General features: G+C 47.9%; 1 protein-coding gene across 7 annotated transcripts in view; it reads right to left on the bottom strand.

Moving 5' to 3' along the window:
* Positions 1-1,699: 1,699 nt before the first annotated feature.
* Positions 1,700-15,855, bottom strand: part of FGFR1 (fibroblast growth factor receptor 1) — a 101,465-nt gene continuing 87,309 nt past the window's right edge. For all 7 annotated transcript variants that reach the window (XM_060283074.1, XM_060283073.1, XM_035139888.2 and 4 more), the window contains 4 exons: positions 13,283-13,353; positions 11,350-11,487; positions 6,183-6,288; positions 1,700-5,777 (listed from right to left, as the gene is read on the bottom strand). In XM_060283074.1, coding sequence (XP_060139057.1) covers positions 5,601-5,777; positions 6,183-6,288; positions 11,350-11,487; positions 13,283-13,353 — 492 coding nt within the window. In that variant the 3' untranslated portion in view covers positions 1,700-5,600. The remainder of the gene's footprint in view (positions 5,778-6,182; positions 6,289-11,349; positions 11,488-13,282; positions 13,354-15,855) is intronic.

The following is a 15,855-nucleotide window of genomic DNA, read 5'->3' on the forward strand; positions in this document are numbered from 1 at the left end:
TGGATTGTGATTTCAAACCAACTCTGGTCAATTTCTAAGCAAGCCTCTCTCAAACCATGGCCTAGGAAGCTGACTTATTAAGCTAACCAGTTTGTTTGAAACCAATACAGTGGAACCTTGGTTTACAAACTTATTCCGTTCATGAAGTCTGTTCTTAAACCGAGGCATGCTTTCTCGAATGAGGCCTTCCGTCATTGGTGCCCTTGCACCGTTTGGTTTCTGTTTGTAGACCGAGGTAAAGTTTGCAAACTAGAACATTACTTCTGGTTTTGCAGAGTTCGTAAACCGAATTGTTCGTAAACAGGACTGTTCTTAAACTGAGGTACCACTGTACAGCATTCATGGAAAGTGAAATGAAAATGTTACAAAATTCTTTCTTCTGGTCATGTGGGAGGAAATGAGGTGAGGACACTAGCTGTAATGTTGGGTGCAAACTAATCTCTCAAGTAACTATGATTTGCTTAGTTTAAAAGTCTCTTCCAATCTTCTCCTTGTAATCATGCCAGAAGAGAAAATATGACGAGTTCAAGGCTAGTTCATGATGTTAAACCATAACTTAGTGTTATGTCTGCATGAGAACAGTGTGTTCAGCTAGTTTCACTTCCAATAAAATCTGCAGAGGATTTCAATTTAAGTGCTCTTCCTTAAACTACAGTAATCCAATTTGCCCATGACAGTAAACCATAGTTAATTGCTCCTTCCCACTCATGCTGAGAAAACAAACCATGATTTCTGGCTTAGTGTTGCAGTACTTCAACAAACCATAAACCATGGCTTGGAGAAAACAAAACAAACCATGATCCCTGGTTTGGACATAATGCTAAATCAGGGATTGTGAACTCTCTCCTTACAATGTGAGCAGGGAGGAGTTTGTACATAGTAAAGAAGGGCTGTAGCTCATGGAGAGGCAGGCACCGCATACAAAAGGTTCCAGGTTCAATCCTTGGCATTGTTACGTAGGTCTGGGAGAGACTTCTTCCCAAAATCCTACAAAGCTGTTGCTGAATTAGATGGTCCCAGCTTCCCATGTACTGTGACAGTAAGATTTGTAATAAATTTACTTCTCAGAGAACTACAGCTCAATCTCTGTTTGATTTGCAGGAGTTCACTCTCTGGAGTGTCCACACAGCTATATTTACCCTTTCCATTACAACTGGATTTTTATGAATGTGACACTTCCAAATTGCATTGGAAGGTGCAGTGGAAAAGTGTGTGCTGCAGCTTTACCTTCACTACGAAAACGTAAGTAGCACCATACGCAGAACCCCTTATCAGTTTAAAAGCAGACATCTTGCTGCAGACAAACCAGTTCTATTTAATTTCAGCATTTCCCACTTGGTGACAGAGTTTTAAGTTTTCAAATCTTCATTCAAAATAGTGACACTCCCAGTCTGTTCAATCTCTACCCAAATAATGCACATCTCCCAATAGTCACAGTGGGATTGATCCAGTGGCTGGGGAAACCCAGCCAGATGGGTGGGGTATCAATAATAAAAGTATCATGATTGGTCAGAGCACTGTGCTGATAATGGTCGCTGGTTTGATCCTTGCATGGGACAGCTGCATATTGGACTAGATCAGGGGGAGGCAACCGAAGGCCTGTGGGCCGGATGCAGCTCAATTGCCTTCTCAATCCGGCCCGCGGACTGGCCAGAAATCAGCGTGTTTTTATATGAGTAGAATGTGTGCTTTTATTTAAAATACATCTCTGGGTTGTTTGTGGGGCATAGGAATTCATTCATTCCCCTCCCCCCAAAATATAGTCCGGCCCACCACATGGTCTGAGGGATGGTGGACCGGCCCACGGCTGAAAAAGGTTGCTGACCCCTGGACTAGATGATCCTCAGGGTCCCTTCCAACTCCATGATTGTGATATTATTATTATTAACCTTCTCCCCCTCCCTGTGATAACTTTCATTCAGCCCCGGACACCCTGCATAGAGCAAGCAAATTAAAGAATCCATCAATTGGGAGATTCTTCCTGGTGGCAAGGCTACCCCCTTTCTCAGCTGCCCTTTTCTCTAAGGAAAAAAAAATTCTTATGTGCTGTAGCCCCCAAAGGCGTGAAATCAAGGGGGGGGAGGCTTTGTGTTCATGTCCTGCTTATGATATGACCTTCCCAGAGGCAGCTGGCTCTGGAGACTAGATGCCTCCCCTGTTCCAGGAGCAGCAGTTGAACTTGGGGTGGCTGGGGACCCCCTTGCCATCACCATGCCCCTTCCTGACTGCTCTGGAGGCCCATGGGTGCGAGAGAGAGAGGATGCAAGAACTTGGTGCGAGCAGAGTGCTAAGACATTTCCAAGGAGCAGGTAGGCAGAGGATCCCTTTTCTTATGTGTTTTGTGCTGCCTGTAGGTCTTCTCCTGTGCTGAGTTTGCTATGGACAGGTTGTGAAGACGTATGTCTGGCTCATGTGCACATTTATACACGTCCCCATCTGTCTTGTGGCTTCACTGCTTAATTCCTTAAGCACATATAATGCATGTGTTTAAGTAGCAGCATAGTTTGTTGTTTGGCTCACTTTTGGAGTTATCTGCTCTGCCAATTATGGTCCTTGAATATGGTGTGTATATGCTCACAACAACTTTGTATAGTAGGTGAGGCTAGGAGACAGTGACTGGCCCAACGTCACTTTCACAGCTGCATGGAGATTTGAACCCTGGTCCCCCAGGGCCTAATAGAGCACTCTTAACTGCTACACCTGTCTTTCTGCTTTGTAAAATGGGTTAATGCTTTCTAGAAAGACTTCTAAATGCTTAGCTTCTTAACAGCATGCATTATTGTCATGTATGGATTGTGTTAGGTTGATCTGCTGCTGCTGAGATGTACATAACATTGAATGGCCTTTCTTCCCTCGTTCTGTGAGTGTCTCCTCCTCTGTGCTGCCCTGCAGTGACTATGAGGTACCATGTCATGACTTCTTCCAACTGGTAGATTGGGGGGGGGGTGGATCCCCCAAGCCAGAAAGCCTGGCTGCTCTTGGCTTCCAGATGTTCACGTCCACAGGCTGAAACCCACAGATTCTGGACTTCAAATAAGATATGTAACATTTACATAAATTTGCATGGTTTATTCTCCTTTTCCCCATAAGAAAAAGAAGGCACACAAAGGGGAGAGGGAACAAGAATATCAGCTGATGTCAAGGAGGGTTGCAGGACTCTTTTAAAATCTTAAAAGATAAAAAATAAATTACAATACCACCAAATTTGTTACAGAATTTTTAAAAAGCACAATAATCTGACTCTATACAAAGGCAGGGCAAGCTTTCAAGTATGACTGGCATGGCTCTGGCTTCCAGGATACCACTGAGGAACAGAAAGCAAACTCTTGTTTCTTAGTCTAGACTGGGGAGAAAGCAGGGCTTGGCAGTCTGCATGCCATTCTGGAAGCCAAGTGCCATGTCGATTATTTGGGAAACGTGGAAATTAGAGCAGCCTTCCCAACATGGTTTTGACTGATGGCAGCTGTAACCCAACACAACTGGAGGGCACCAGGTTGGCAACAGCTGATATAGTGAGTGCTGGAAGAGCTTAAAGTATTGATGCAAACAGGGTTTTTTTTCAGCCGGAACTCAGTTCTGGCCCCTCTCAGGTGGGCGCCATCGCCATTCTAAGAGAACAAGGGAGGCGTTCATGGTGAGTTCTGGTGCCCCCTTTTTTTAAAAATAGCACTGGGTACAAGGAACGGTCTTGCTCAAAACTGTGCAGTTCTAGTTCAGGTGTTCCCGGCTGCTTTAGAGGAGACCCGGATAAGGCTGCAGGGCCAAATTAGCTATTGGAAAAGAATTGATAGGAAATGAAGAGTTCTGACTACCGTAATTTGCTAGGTTGCTCCCTAGGAAGGGAGGAAGGGAGGGACGAGTGCATTTCCTCTCATCTTGTATGGACATGCAGGTTAAGGCACTCATGGAGTTCTTCCTTGGCACTGCCTGGGCGCGGGGGGGGGGGGGAGTTTGTTTGGACAAAACGAGAAGCTGGGGCTGACCCAAGCATCACGAGAAGCCTGCAGCAGAGCCAGAGGCAACTCTTAAGCTGGTCTTGCTCTGGGTTCCAAGTTGCCAGAGCAAAAGGATGTCAAAACTCAGCTGGGAAGAGCTTGCTCTGGCAACATCACTTTCTACCCCCCAAAAGGGCAAGAGCCATTTCTACCTGCAAAACATCAAAGAAATGCACAGACACGGCTGGAAAAGGGTTCCTCATCCTCATGGGGTTTCAGCCCCACTGAGGACTAAGATTCTGAACCTAGAAACTGAACCATTGCCACACAGACACCCTTTTCTTAAGGTGAACTGATGTCCTCCTGCTGGGCACCAAATCCAAAGGCTGCTGCACTCGGTGGTGGGGGCAGAAATCAATGGCAGGGCAAGGGAGGAGGAGGAGCCTAAGAAAGGAGGGACATAATTTCACAACAGCTTTCCAAAGGGAAATCAACATTACCCACCCCCAATCACTGTTTAATATAACCCCATATAAAACTGAAGCAGCAGCAATTTTATTGAAGTACCTAAATTGAAATAAATTTTAGAACATAATTTAAAACAAAACAAAAAACCAGCAAAAGTAGCAAAATATATGATTTGTTTTTATAGCAACTGATACCTACCAGCCACTAGTAACTTACTACCAAAGTGATATTAACTCTGGTAAACAGCAATTTTTCTTTAAAAAAAAGACATGTAAATATATATTTCATATTTATACATTTTGCAGCTATGTACATAAAATTGTTTAATTAAAAAAAAAAAGACCCGAGCACTGGCTTTGTTGGGCTGCATCCTCTCTGTTTCGCGTCAAGTGCTGTGAAGATACCCCAGGCCTTGGGGTACCCGGTCATTTCCCAAGTTTGGTCAACAAAGCACAAACCACGGCTGTGCCCTATACCTATTTTCCTGGGAGGAAGTCCTGCTGGGGCTAGGGGGGGCTTGGTCCCAGCATAAGCATGCATAGGACTGCTCTGCAGGAATACCGGAATTAGGAAGCCACCCTGACTGGTATCACAGGTGGCAGCAGGCCCTCCAGCCACAGAATTTAAGACTTTCCAGTTGACAGCTGAATCCAGAGTGTCCTTGTGCCACAGGCTTTGCACTTCAGGCTTTGCTGTCAGCGTCTTGGGCTGTTAAGAGGTTTTGTTGCTTGCATTTGGAAGTAAAGAGAGCAGAAAATGCCCACTCTCTTCCAAGGAATGTTGTTCTCCCCAGAGTCCTTTTCAGAGAAGTGGCAGCATGTTGCTATTGAAGCCCAGGTGTCTGGCTCTGCCTTTTTATTTTGTCACTGGCCAAAAGAGGGGTAGGGGACGTAGTTCAACTTAAGTTCATGGGAAATATTCAAGCACAGATTCCCTGTGAGCTCCTCTTGCAATAATGGCAGCTTTGAGAAGAAGGGAGTGGTGTGGGTTTGGTTATTCAAAATGGAGTCTCTGCAGATCATGACTATGGCAGCTGGAAGGGGGCTGATGGCTGCCCCATGTGGTGCTCCACCACCAGTCCAGCTGGAAGCGAAGTGCGCGCGCACACACACACACTCACACACACACTCCTCAACACATGCACACAAACACTTGTGTACATGGAAGGTTCACAAATGTCCCACAGAAGTTGCAGTCTCAGCGCCTTTTGAGTCCTCCATTGGCAAGCTGAGGTGGGTGCTTGGGAAGGCAAGGTTCATCGGGGAGGGGATCATGGGAAAACACAGAGTCCTCTCCTGAAGAGCAGGTGGAGCTGCGGGTGTCTGGAAAACTAGGAGAATACTGATCCAATGGTATGGAAAGGTCCAGGTATTCCTAGAGGGAAGGAAAGAGCCATGAAGACTTAAGCACTGGCCATCCCAGGGACTGGAGGGGAGGGGAGCCCCAAGAGACAAATGGTAGTAAAAAGAAAAAGGGACATTAAAGCAACAGTGAATCACTTCACCCCAAATTTCCCCCCACCCAGGGAAAATTGGGCCTATCAGAACAAAGGTATCAAAATGGTGTGTGCTCCAGTGACTCTCCCAAAGTAACCCTGGAATGAGTTGCAGCGCTCAACACCAGGAGCCAAAGCCAGACAGAAGACTGGTAGGCCCCCAGGGGACTCAAAGCATAGAGCTTTGAACCAATGGTTAGTCCAGGAAGCAGCTCCCTGCAACCTTGCAGACAGACAGAATGACACCCAGGAGCATACAGTCTTTGGAAAAGGATGTATTTTACCTGGTTAGAGGTCATGGCCACTATCCTGTCTAAGTCTTCGACCAGTTGCTTAAATGTGGGTCTCTGGGAGGGAACAGCATGCCAGCAATCTCTCATCATCATGTACCTTTACAGAGAGAATAAAAGAACCGGATGAAAAATGTTTAGCACAGAGTTGCAGGACACATAACAGAACATGGACAAGCCCATGAAACAGGTATTTTATAAACAGGTTCAACAAAAGCAACAGATTCCATCAAAGCCATGAAGCTAAGGGAGTCTCTGAATATCAGATTTGGTGGGCAGGGAGCATAAGAAGACAATCACCCCCAGGTGATGCCAGGGGGTGGCCCATAGGCAGGGAATGCTCTCTACATCCCTAAGGCCACCAGCTGCTCAGGGCACCAACTGAGAGGGAAGGACAGCCCTTTGGTGTTTTGCAAAACCAGCAACTGTAGCTCATTAATCCGCAAGATCAAAGCAGAGCATATGCAAGAAGGGCCCATGCATTTTGTGATTGCATGCAATTTTTGGGATGCAACTGTATTTTGAAGTTTTAGACTGCAGTTCAGCTGTGTGTTGATGTTATTTGACATTAATTTTACATATTTTGAAAAAAATAATAATGGAGAGAATGGAAGGTGAAACTTGAGTAGAGTTGGTAAGAATTAAATGAATGCTTCTGTTTCCATGGGAAATAACCTGTGTCTGTGTCTGTGTGAAGGGTGTGAGTTTTTTGCTGGTCTGACAGCTTCCACTAATGGAATGCAATCCCCAAGAGCTTTCCACCAGGGTGATGTGGCCCTTGGCTCCAAAAATATTCCTGCAGACTTCTCTGGGGCACTTGGTTTGCCTCTGTTGGAAAGAGGTTGTTCAGTGAGATGAAATCTCACTCAGCGCAGGAACTAACCCAGTCTCAGCACTTTCTCCTGACACCCTTCTCCATCCCACCTGCAGATGTTTTGGACAACAAGTTGTGGTGGTGGGGGGGATGGGAGTCCAAAGCATCATCTGGAGGGCACCAGGTTGGCCAAGGCTACCCTGACAATTGCACCTTACTGAATTTGCAAACACTCCATGATCTTCCTGAGATCATAAATCCTTACAACAATCATACGAAGAATGTTTCAGATTGAAGATTTGTTCTGGGCACCACAGTTCAAGAAGGATACTGACAAGCTGGAACGTGTCCAGAGGAGGGCAACCAAAATGGTCAAAGGCCTGGAAACAATGCCTTATGAGGAACGGCTTAGGGAGCTGGGTATGTTTAGCCTGGAGAAGAGAAGGTTAAGGGGTGATATGATAGCCATGTTCAAATATATAAAAGGATGTCATATAGAAGAGGGAGAAGGATTTTTTTCTGCTGCTCCAGAGAAGCGGACACGGAACATTGGATTCAAGCTACAAGAAAGAAGATTCCACCTAAACATTAGGAAGAACTTCCTGACAGTAAGAGCTGTTCGACAGTGGAATTTGCTGCCAAGGAGTGTGGTGGAGTCTCCTTTGGAGGTCTTTAAGCGGAGGCTTGACAGCCATATGTCAGGAATGCTTTGAATCATAGAATCATAGAATCATAGAATAGAATCATAGAATCATAGAGTTGGAAGAGACCACAAGGGCCATCCAGTCCAACCCCCTGCCAAGCAGGAAACACCATCAAAGCATTCCTGACAGATGGCTGTCAAGCCTCTGCTTAAAGACCTCCAAAGAAGGAGACTCCACCACACTTTGATGGTGTTCCTGCTTGGCAGGGGGTTGGACTGGATGGCCCTTGTGGTCTCTTCCAACTCTCTGATTCTATGAAGCTGAGACAAAATGACAAATCACATAGAACCTTGAAACCAAGTCCTCCACCCCAATCTAATTGCAGGTAGGTACCAGTAGCCGTGTTGGTCTACCGTAGTGGAAACAAAATAAAAAAAATTCCTTCCAGGAGCACCTTAGAGACCAACTAAGTTTGTCATAAGTATGAGCTTTTATCTGCTAAGAGTCAAATGAACCAATGACTGTTGATGAATATTTTGCAAGGCACTGAAGGCAAATCTAATTTCTGCTATTAACATGCAGACTAATGCGAAAGGACTGCATGTTTGATAGCAATTTAGTACGAAGCAGGGTCTGGATCTTTCAGCTGGGCTTTCTCAGCATGCTAACCAAGGGAACCACGATACCAGAATTTGAGCCTGCAGCAACACTTGCTCACTACACTTTGTGTAAGCCGCTTCTTAGGTCTGAGCACCAAAATCCTCATTATGTGGCGAAGGAGGGAGGTGGATCTGTTGAAAGCAGCCACTGGTCAGGCTGGCTAGAACAAACTGGGAGGGGACTGAGAGTTGCTCAAGACAAAAGACCGAGTTACCCGCCCCCCCTCCTCCCCCAATTTGGGATATTCTCCTGCTGAGAAAAACAAAAATATAAAGGAAATGAAGTCTGGGTTTCTTATCACGCAGAGCTTTCAGCAGGGCTGGGAAAATAACGCTGAATTCCTGCCAGTGCTCATACTATGCATCTGCCAGCCAGCGGGGGTTCTGTTCTGCTGTGCCAGGGCTGCTGCTCTCGGTGGGGCTCTGCACGCTTGGCAAGGAAAACCATCTCTGGGAACTCATCTCATAGGAACAGGCTGACCTTGGGATTCAGTCACCACCTAACAGACAGAATTGCTCAAAGCACCCCTCTTTCCTTTGGCTCCCACTTGCAAGCCACTCTGCTTCAGATGCCCTCGCATGGCAAGTACAAATATCTGGATGAACAGAGACTCCACGGCTGCAGCCCCAAGGCTACGGAAGGGCCTCCAGCAAGAGGCCTCATGGCATCAACTCTCTTCCTTCCCTCTGGGAGGGAAAAGCATGAGCCTGACTTGCTTGGCATTTGGCTTGGAGGAGAAGGGAACCCAGGATTCGCAGCTCTAATGGCCAGGGTCAGAGGCAAGGCTTCTGTGAATATGGCAAGTGGGGAGAATGTCGTGAGAAACAGGGTGCTAGACTAGATGGCATTTGGTCTCATCCAAGGGGACTTTCCAACATTTTATCTGTTGTGTTTAGGGATCACTTGGATATACGCTGTGTCGATTTGAAATGCCAGTATTGTTGCTGTTGCATTTATTTCAAGGAAGTATTTGATTTTTATTTAACCCAAGCTGTAAACAAACAAACAAACAAACAAACAAACAAACAAACAAACAAACAAACAAACAATGCTGAAACAGGGATAGCCCCTAACATAACCACTGAAGATTAGATCACATGTAATCTCCTCCAGGATTTCTGTTCACCTGGCAGTTTTTGGGGAAGGGCCATAGCTGGTATCTCCAGGGTGGGCTCGGCAACCTGCCCCCTCCCGTCTGAAATCCTGGAGAGCTGCTGCCAGTCAGTGTAGACAATACTGAGCTAGATGGTCTGGTATAGCTCAGTCAGTAGAGCACGAGACTCTTAATCTCAGGGTCAAGCCCCACATTGGGCAGGACGATTCCTGCAATGCAGGTGGTTGGACTAGATGACCCTTAGGGTTCTTCCAACTCTGTGATTCTATGACTCAGTATAAGGCAACTTCCCATGCTCCTATGCTTCCACAGAGACCATAAGGGGCTGATCCTTGACAAAGCAGAATTCTTGTTGAAGCTTTCTGAACCATTTTGCAGGTAAGGTATTTTTAGACTCTGGATTTAATGGTCCTACATGGCATTCCTCTTTAGGGGGTAATGGGTATTACTTCATTGGCTTCAAAATATAGCAAGTCAGCCCTGGTATGTTTGGAGCACCTCCCACTCATTCTGCCCCAAAGTCCTGTCCGGACAGCACCACTATCAGAGCTGCGATCACTTGAGAGTCTCTCCGCCCAAAGCAGGAATAGCCTTTGAGCCAGGAAAGGGCTAAGAGCTGCAAGGTAAAGGGACCCCTGACCGCTAGGTCCAGTCGTGACCGACTCTGGGGTTGCAGCGCTCATCTCGCATTATTGGCCAAGGGAGCCGGCATACAGCTTCCAGGTCATGTGGCCAGCATGACAAAGCCGCTTCTGGCGAACCAGAGCAGCGCACGGAAACGCCGTTTACCTTCCCGCTGGAGCGGTACCTATTTATCTACTTGCACTTTGACATGCTTTCGAACTGCTAGGTTGGCAGGAGCTGGGACTGAGCAACGGGAGCTCATCCCGTTGCGGGGATTCAAACCACCGACCTTCTGATCAGCAAGCCCAGGCTCTGTGGTTTAATCCACAGCAACACCCGCATCCCAAGAGCTGTAGAAATGGCAAATAAAATAAAATAAACACCCCACAAAACCCAATGTACACGATATTGGCCTCATGCTGTGCTTTCAACACTTTTAACAAGAACTGAAGACAATCATAAACTCATAGAGTTGGAAGAAATCATAAGGGCCATCCAGTCCAACCCCCGGCCAAGCAGGAAACACCATCAAAGCATTCCTGACAGATGGCTGTCAAGCCTCTGCTTAAAGACCTCCAAAGAAGGAGACTCCACCACACTCCTTGGCAGCAAATCCCACTGTCGAACAGCTCTTACTGTCAGGATGTTCTTCCTAATGTTTAGGTGGAATCTTCTTTCTTGTAGCTTGAATCCATTGCTCCGTGTCTGCTTCTCTGGAGCAGCAGAAAACAACCCTTCCCCCTCCTCTATATGGCATCCTTTAATATTTGAACATTGTAGTATTACAGAGCGGAATACAGTGGTACTATTACTTCCCTTGATCTAGATGCTATACTCCTATTGATGCAGCCCAGAATTGCATTGGCTTTTTTAGCTGCTGCATCACACTGCTGACTCATGTCAAGTTTGTAGTCTACCAAGACTCCTAGATCCTTTTCACATGTACTGCTCTCAAGCCAGGTGTCACCCATCCTGTATTTGTGCCTTTCATTTTTTGCCCAAGTGTACTACTTTACGTTTCTCCCTGTTAAAAATTCATCTTGTTTGCTTTGGCCCAGTTCTCTGATCTGTTAAGGTCATTTTGAAGTGTGATCCTGTCCTCTGGGGTATTAGCCACCCCTCCCAATTTGGTGTCATCTGCAAACTTGCTCAGGATGCCCTCAAGCCCATCAACCAAGTCATTGATAAAGATGTTGAATAAGACTGGGCCAAGGGCTGGAAGAAGCCCACCTGTGCTCCTTGTGTGATTCCAGTACAATGCCTGCCACTCAGCCCCCTGGAAAAGAACCAGGAGGCGACACTCACAGCTCATTGGTGCAGTTGCTGGGCTTGTCCATTCGGTGACCCTCTTTCAGCAGCTTGAAGAGCTCTTCCACTGGCACTCCTGGGTATGGCGATCCACCCAGCGTGAAGATCTCCCACAGCAGAACCCCGAAGGACCACCTGGCCAAAGAGCAGAGACACAGTGTGTTGAAATGCGGCCTCCCACCCAACTCACCCGCCCAGTCCCCATGGGGTTCTTCACAACATCTGTGTGGCAGGGAAGCAGGGCACCCCCTTCTGATGTGACACCTCTTGTGCAGGGGGGTGGCACATGCAGCCTGGCTCAGCTCATCCAGCTCTGACCTCTCTCTCAAGGGCATGGGGGAGGGAGGCTTGGGGAGACACCAGGACGTGAGAGTTTCCTTCTTCTGCAAATGGTCTCCAGCTTGCGTTCGGATTTTTGTAGCTTTTTTTCTTTTCTTTAAAGATACGTACAGGTATTTTAAAAATGTGTTTTTCCAACCCCCACCCCCCAAACTCTCGCCTATGACCTCATCTCTCCTCACAGTGCTATTTCTTTTATGGTTTTTATTCTTTAAGTTACAAGGTTTGGATAATGATTGGAGAGCCATGGCCAGACAGTGTAGCTAGTATAGCGCTGACTCAGAATAAAGAAACTTCCTTCATTCTAAATTGAGCATCATGTGCACATCAGGAGTCACAGGAGTAGCAGAGCAGTTTGGTTACGCTTGCTTGGCTGAGAAGGAAAAACTAATTAGCATTTCCTTAAGCAAAGATGACCCACATCTGATCTATTTCACCTTTGGGAATAGTATCCAGCACACTGGGCTCAGTTGGAGATGCCAGGAGGCTTAAGGTGTGTTGTTTGCATACCAAGGTTGTGTGTGAATTGGACCATAAGCAAAGACACACTCCTTGGAGGAGCCATGAGCACAAGGAGCCATTCAGGAGTGGGTTGCCAGAGCAGTCGGTGTCTTGGAGCCATGGGTGTACCCAGCACGGGGCAGGGGGGGCCACCTGCCCCCCCCAGAAGCAAAGAAGGGAGAGCACAGCACGACAGGCAGGGACGCTGCCAGCTGTGCTCCGCCTCAGCCTGCTCGGCCGAAGCAAAACGGTGGCAGCGAAGCTGCTTCTGTCAAGGGAAACCTGGACCTGGACCTGGGCTAACTTCAGCCCACACTCCTTCAAGTCACAGCGAGCACAGCACAGAAAGTGCTGCCCCACAATGCTCTGCGGCACTTCATTTGCAAATGAGGTGCCGCGGAGCATTGTGGGGCAGCACTTTCTATGCTGTGCTCGCTGTGACTTGAAGGAGTGTGGGCTGAAGTTAGCCCAGGTCCAGGTCCAGGTCTAGGTTTCTCTCGACAGAGGCAGCTTCGCTGCTGCTGCCTTGTTTTAGTCACCGCTGCCGGTAAAGGAGCGGGCGAGGCAGAAGCACAAGCGCAGGTGGCTCCGTGTAAGTGACTTCTGCCTCGGCAATGGCTGGAAATGGCCCCCTCCCCTCTGGGGTGTGTGGACATTGACCACGCCTCCTGGGGGATCCCAGCCACGTCATCGCCAGCTAGCCAATTGGGTGGCTGGGGATGGGGTGTGTGGCTGGTGTGCCCCCCCCCCAGTTTTGATCCTGGGTACGCCCATGCTTGGAGCTCAACTGTAAATACTGTGAAACCAAAAGTGACATTTAACAGGTTGAAGGCAAAGCAGCACAGTGCTCTTTCCCCAATCCTTCCACCCCTTGAGGTCTGAGCAGATGGCTAGCAGGAGCAGAGGCTTCAGGGTTGGGGCAGAACCCTTGCCTTCCAGGCAGGAGGTCCTTCTTTCAATTCCTGGCATCTCCAGTCTGAGAAAAGATCGCATGGTTCTTTGCCTGAGCTATGCCAGACAGGATAATCTGGATGGATCCATGGACTGTCTCAGGTTAAGTCCGTATCCAAAGTAGCCAAGAGATACTCACACGTCACTCTGATGCGTGTAGATCCTGTCAAATAAAGCCTCGGGGGCCATCCACTTGACTGGCAAGCGGCCCTAGGAAATAGGAAAGAGAGCCGTATCAGCCGAAAGTTGTGGGAAGGAGAGAAAGGCCAGGGTCTGTGTGCGTGAATAATGCAAGTAATAATAAAGGAAGGGCCACACAATATGGAGGTGTTGTGTTGCTATGAATTTAGTTGGACTGGTCACGTTGTGTGGATGCCTGATGATCGTCTTCCAAAGCAACTACTCCATTCTGAACTTAAAAATGGAAAGCGCAATGCTGGTGGTCAACAAAAGAGGTTCAAAGATTATCTCAAGGCAAATCTAAAAAAATGTAGTATAAACACTGACAACTGGGAAACACTGGCCTGCGAGTGCTCCAGTTGGAGAACAGCCTTTACCAAAGGTGTCATGGGCTTTGAAGAAGCTCGAACTCAGGACAAATGGGAGAAATGTGCTAAGAGGAAGACACGCTTGGCAAATCCACACCGTGATCAACTCCCGCCCGGAAACCAATATCCCCATTGTGGAAGGACGTGTGGATCCAGAATTGGCCTCCACAGTCACTTACAGACTCACTGTTAAGACCGTGTTCATGGAAGACCACCTTCCTCGGTTACAAGGGATCGCCAAAGAAGAAGGAAGTAGAAGAATTTAGCAGGGTTTGCCCTGTGCTGCAGGACTGTCCCACTATCCTATTACAGTGGAACCCCTACTTACGAATGACTCTACTTACAAATTTTTCTACTTACGGAGACAAAAAAATAGTTTAAAATCATAGAATCATAGAATCATAGAGTTGGAAGAGACCACAAGGGCCATCCAGTCCAACCCCCTGCCAAGCAGGAAACACCATCAAAGCATTCCTGACAGATGGCTGTCAAGCCTCTGCTTAAAGACCTCCAAAGAAGGAGACTCCACCACACTCCTTGGCAGCAAATTCCACTGCCGAACAGCTCTTACTGTCAGGAAGTTCTTCCTAATGTTTAGGTGGAATCTTCCTTCTTGTAGTTTGAATCCGTTGCTCCGTGTCCGCTTCTCTGGAGCAGCAGAAAACAACCTTTCTCCCTCCTCTATATGACATCCTTTTATATATTTGAACATGGTTATCATATCACCCCTTAACCTTCTCTTCTCCAGGCTAAACATACCCAGCTCCCTAAGCCGTTCCTCATAAGGCATCGTTTCCAGGCCTTTGACCATTTTGGTTGCCCTCTTCTGGACACGTTCCAGCTTATCAGTATCCTTCTTGAACTGTGGTGCCCAGAACTGGACACAGTACTCCAGGTGAGGTCTGACCAGAGCAGAATACAGTGGTACTATTACTTCCCTTGATCTAGATGCTATACTCCTATTGATGCAGCCCAGAATTGCATTGGCTTTTTTAGCTGCTGCATCACACTGTTGACTCATGTCAAGTTTGTGGTCTACCAAGACTCCTAGGTCCTTTTCGCATGTACTGCTCTCAAGCCAGGTGTCTCCCATCCTGTATTTGTGCCTTTCATTTTTTTTGCCCAAGTGTAGTACTTTACATTTCTCCTTGTTAAAATTCATCTTGTTTGCTTTGGCCCAGTTGTCTAATCTGTTAAGGTCATTCTGAAGTGTGATCCTGTCCTCTGGGGTGTTAGCCACCCCTCCCAATTTGGTGTCATCTGCAAACTTGCTCAGGATGCCCTCAAGCCCATCATCCAAGTCATTGATAAAGATGTTGAACAAGACTGGGCCCAAGACAGAACCCTGTGGCACCCCACTAGTCACTTCTCTCCAGGATGAGGAGGAGCCATTGATGAGCACCCTTTGGGTTCGGTCAGTCAGCCAGTTACAAATCCACTGAATGGTAGCATTGTCTAGCCCGCATTTTACCAGCTTCTTTACAAGAATATCATGGGGCACCTTGTCAAAGGCCTTGCTGAAATCAAGATAGGCTACATCCACAGCGTTCCCTTCATCTACCAGGCTTGTAATTCTGTCAAAAAATGAGATCAGATTAGTCTGACATGACTTATTTTTCAGGAACCCATGCTGACTTTTAGTGATCACAGAGTTTCTTTCTAGGTGCTCACAGACTGCATGCTTATGAAATTTTCGACATCCGAATGGCCTCGCTGCCCTGTGCTTGCCACCGCCGCTGGATCGGGCCCTCGCCACCGGCACCACTGCTGTGAGGCCGGTAGACCGGCCTCGCGGGATCGGGGCCTCGCCGTCGCCGCCCCTGCGAGGCCGCCTCTCCTGCCCTCGGCTTCTTCACTCAGAGCGCAGCCGGAGCCACCATGCGGAGGAAGCTCCCCCCGCCCCTCACCGCCCGCAATGTGTCCGTGCGAGCCCAAGTCCCACACGGCCGCCCGCGGGTGCTCTGGCTCAGCCTCCAACGTCGCCAGGACTGCAACTCCCATCACCCCGCTGGGAGAGGTGGCGGCTGGGAGAGGTACCTCCCGCAGCCCCTCCAGCTGCTGATCCGGCCATCGGGCCCATCGCCGCCACAACCACCGGCCTCCCGCCGGCCTCCCACCTGTGGATCCGGCCATAGGGCAGGATTGGGCCCATCGCTGCCTCCAG

Source organism: Zootoca vivipara, chromosome 15 (assembly GCF_963506605.1).
Source record: "Zootoca vivipara chromosome 15, rZooViv1.1, whole genome shotgun sequence".
In the NCBI taxonomy this organism is placed as follows: domain Eukaryota; kingdom Metazoa; phylum Chordata; class Lepidosauria; order Squamata; family Lacertidae; genus Zootoca; species Zootoca vivipara.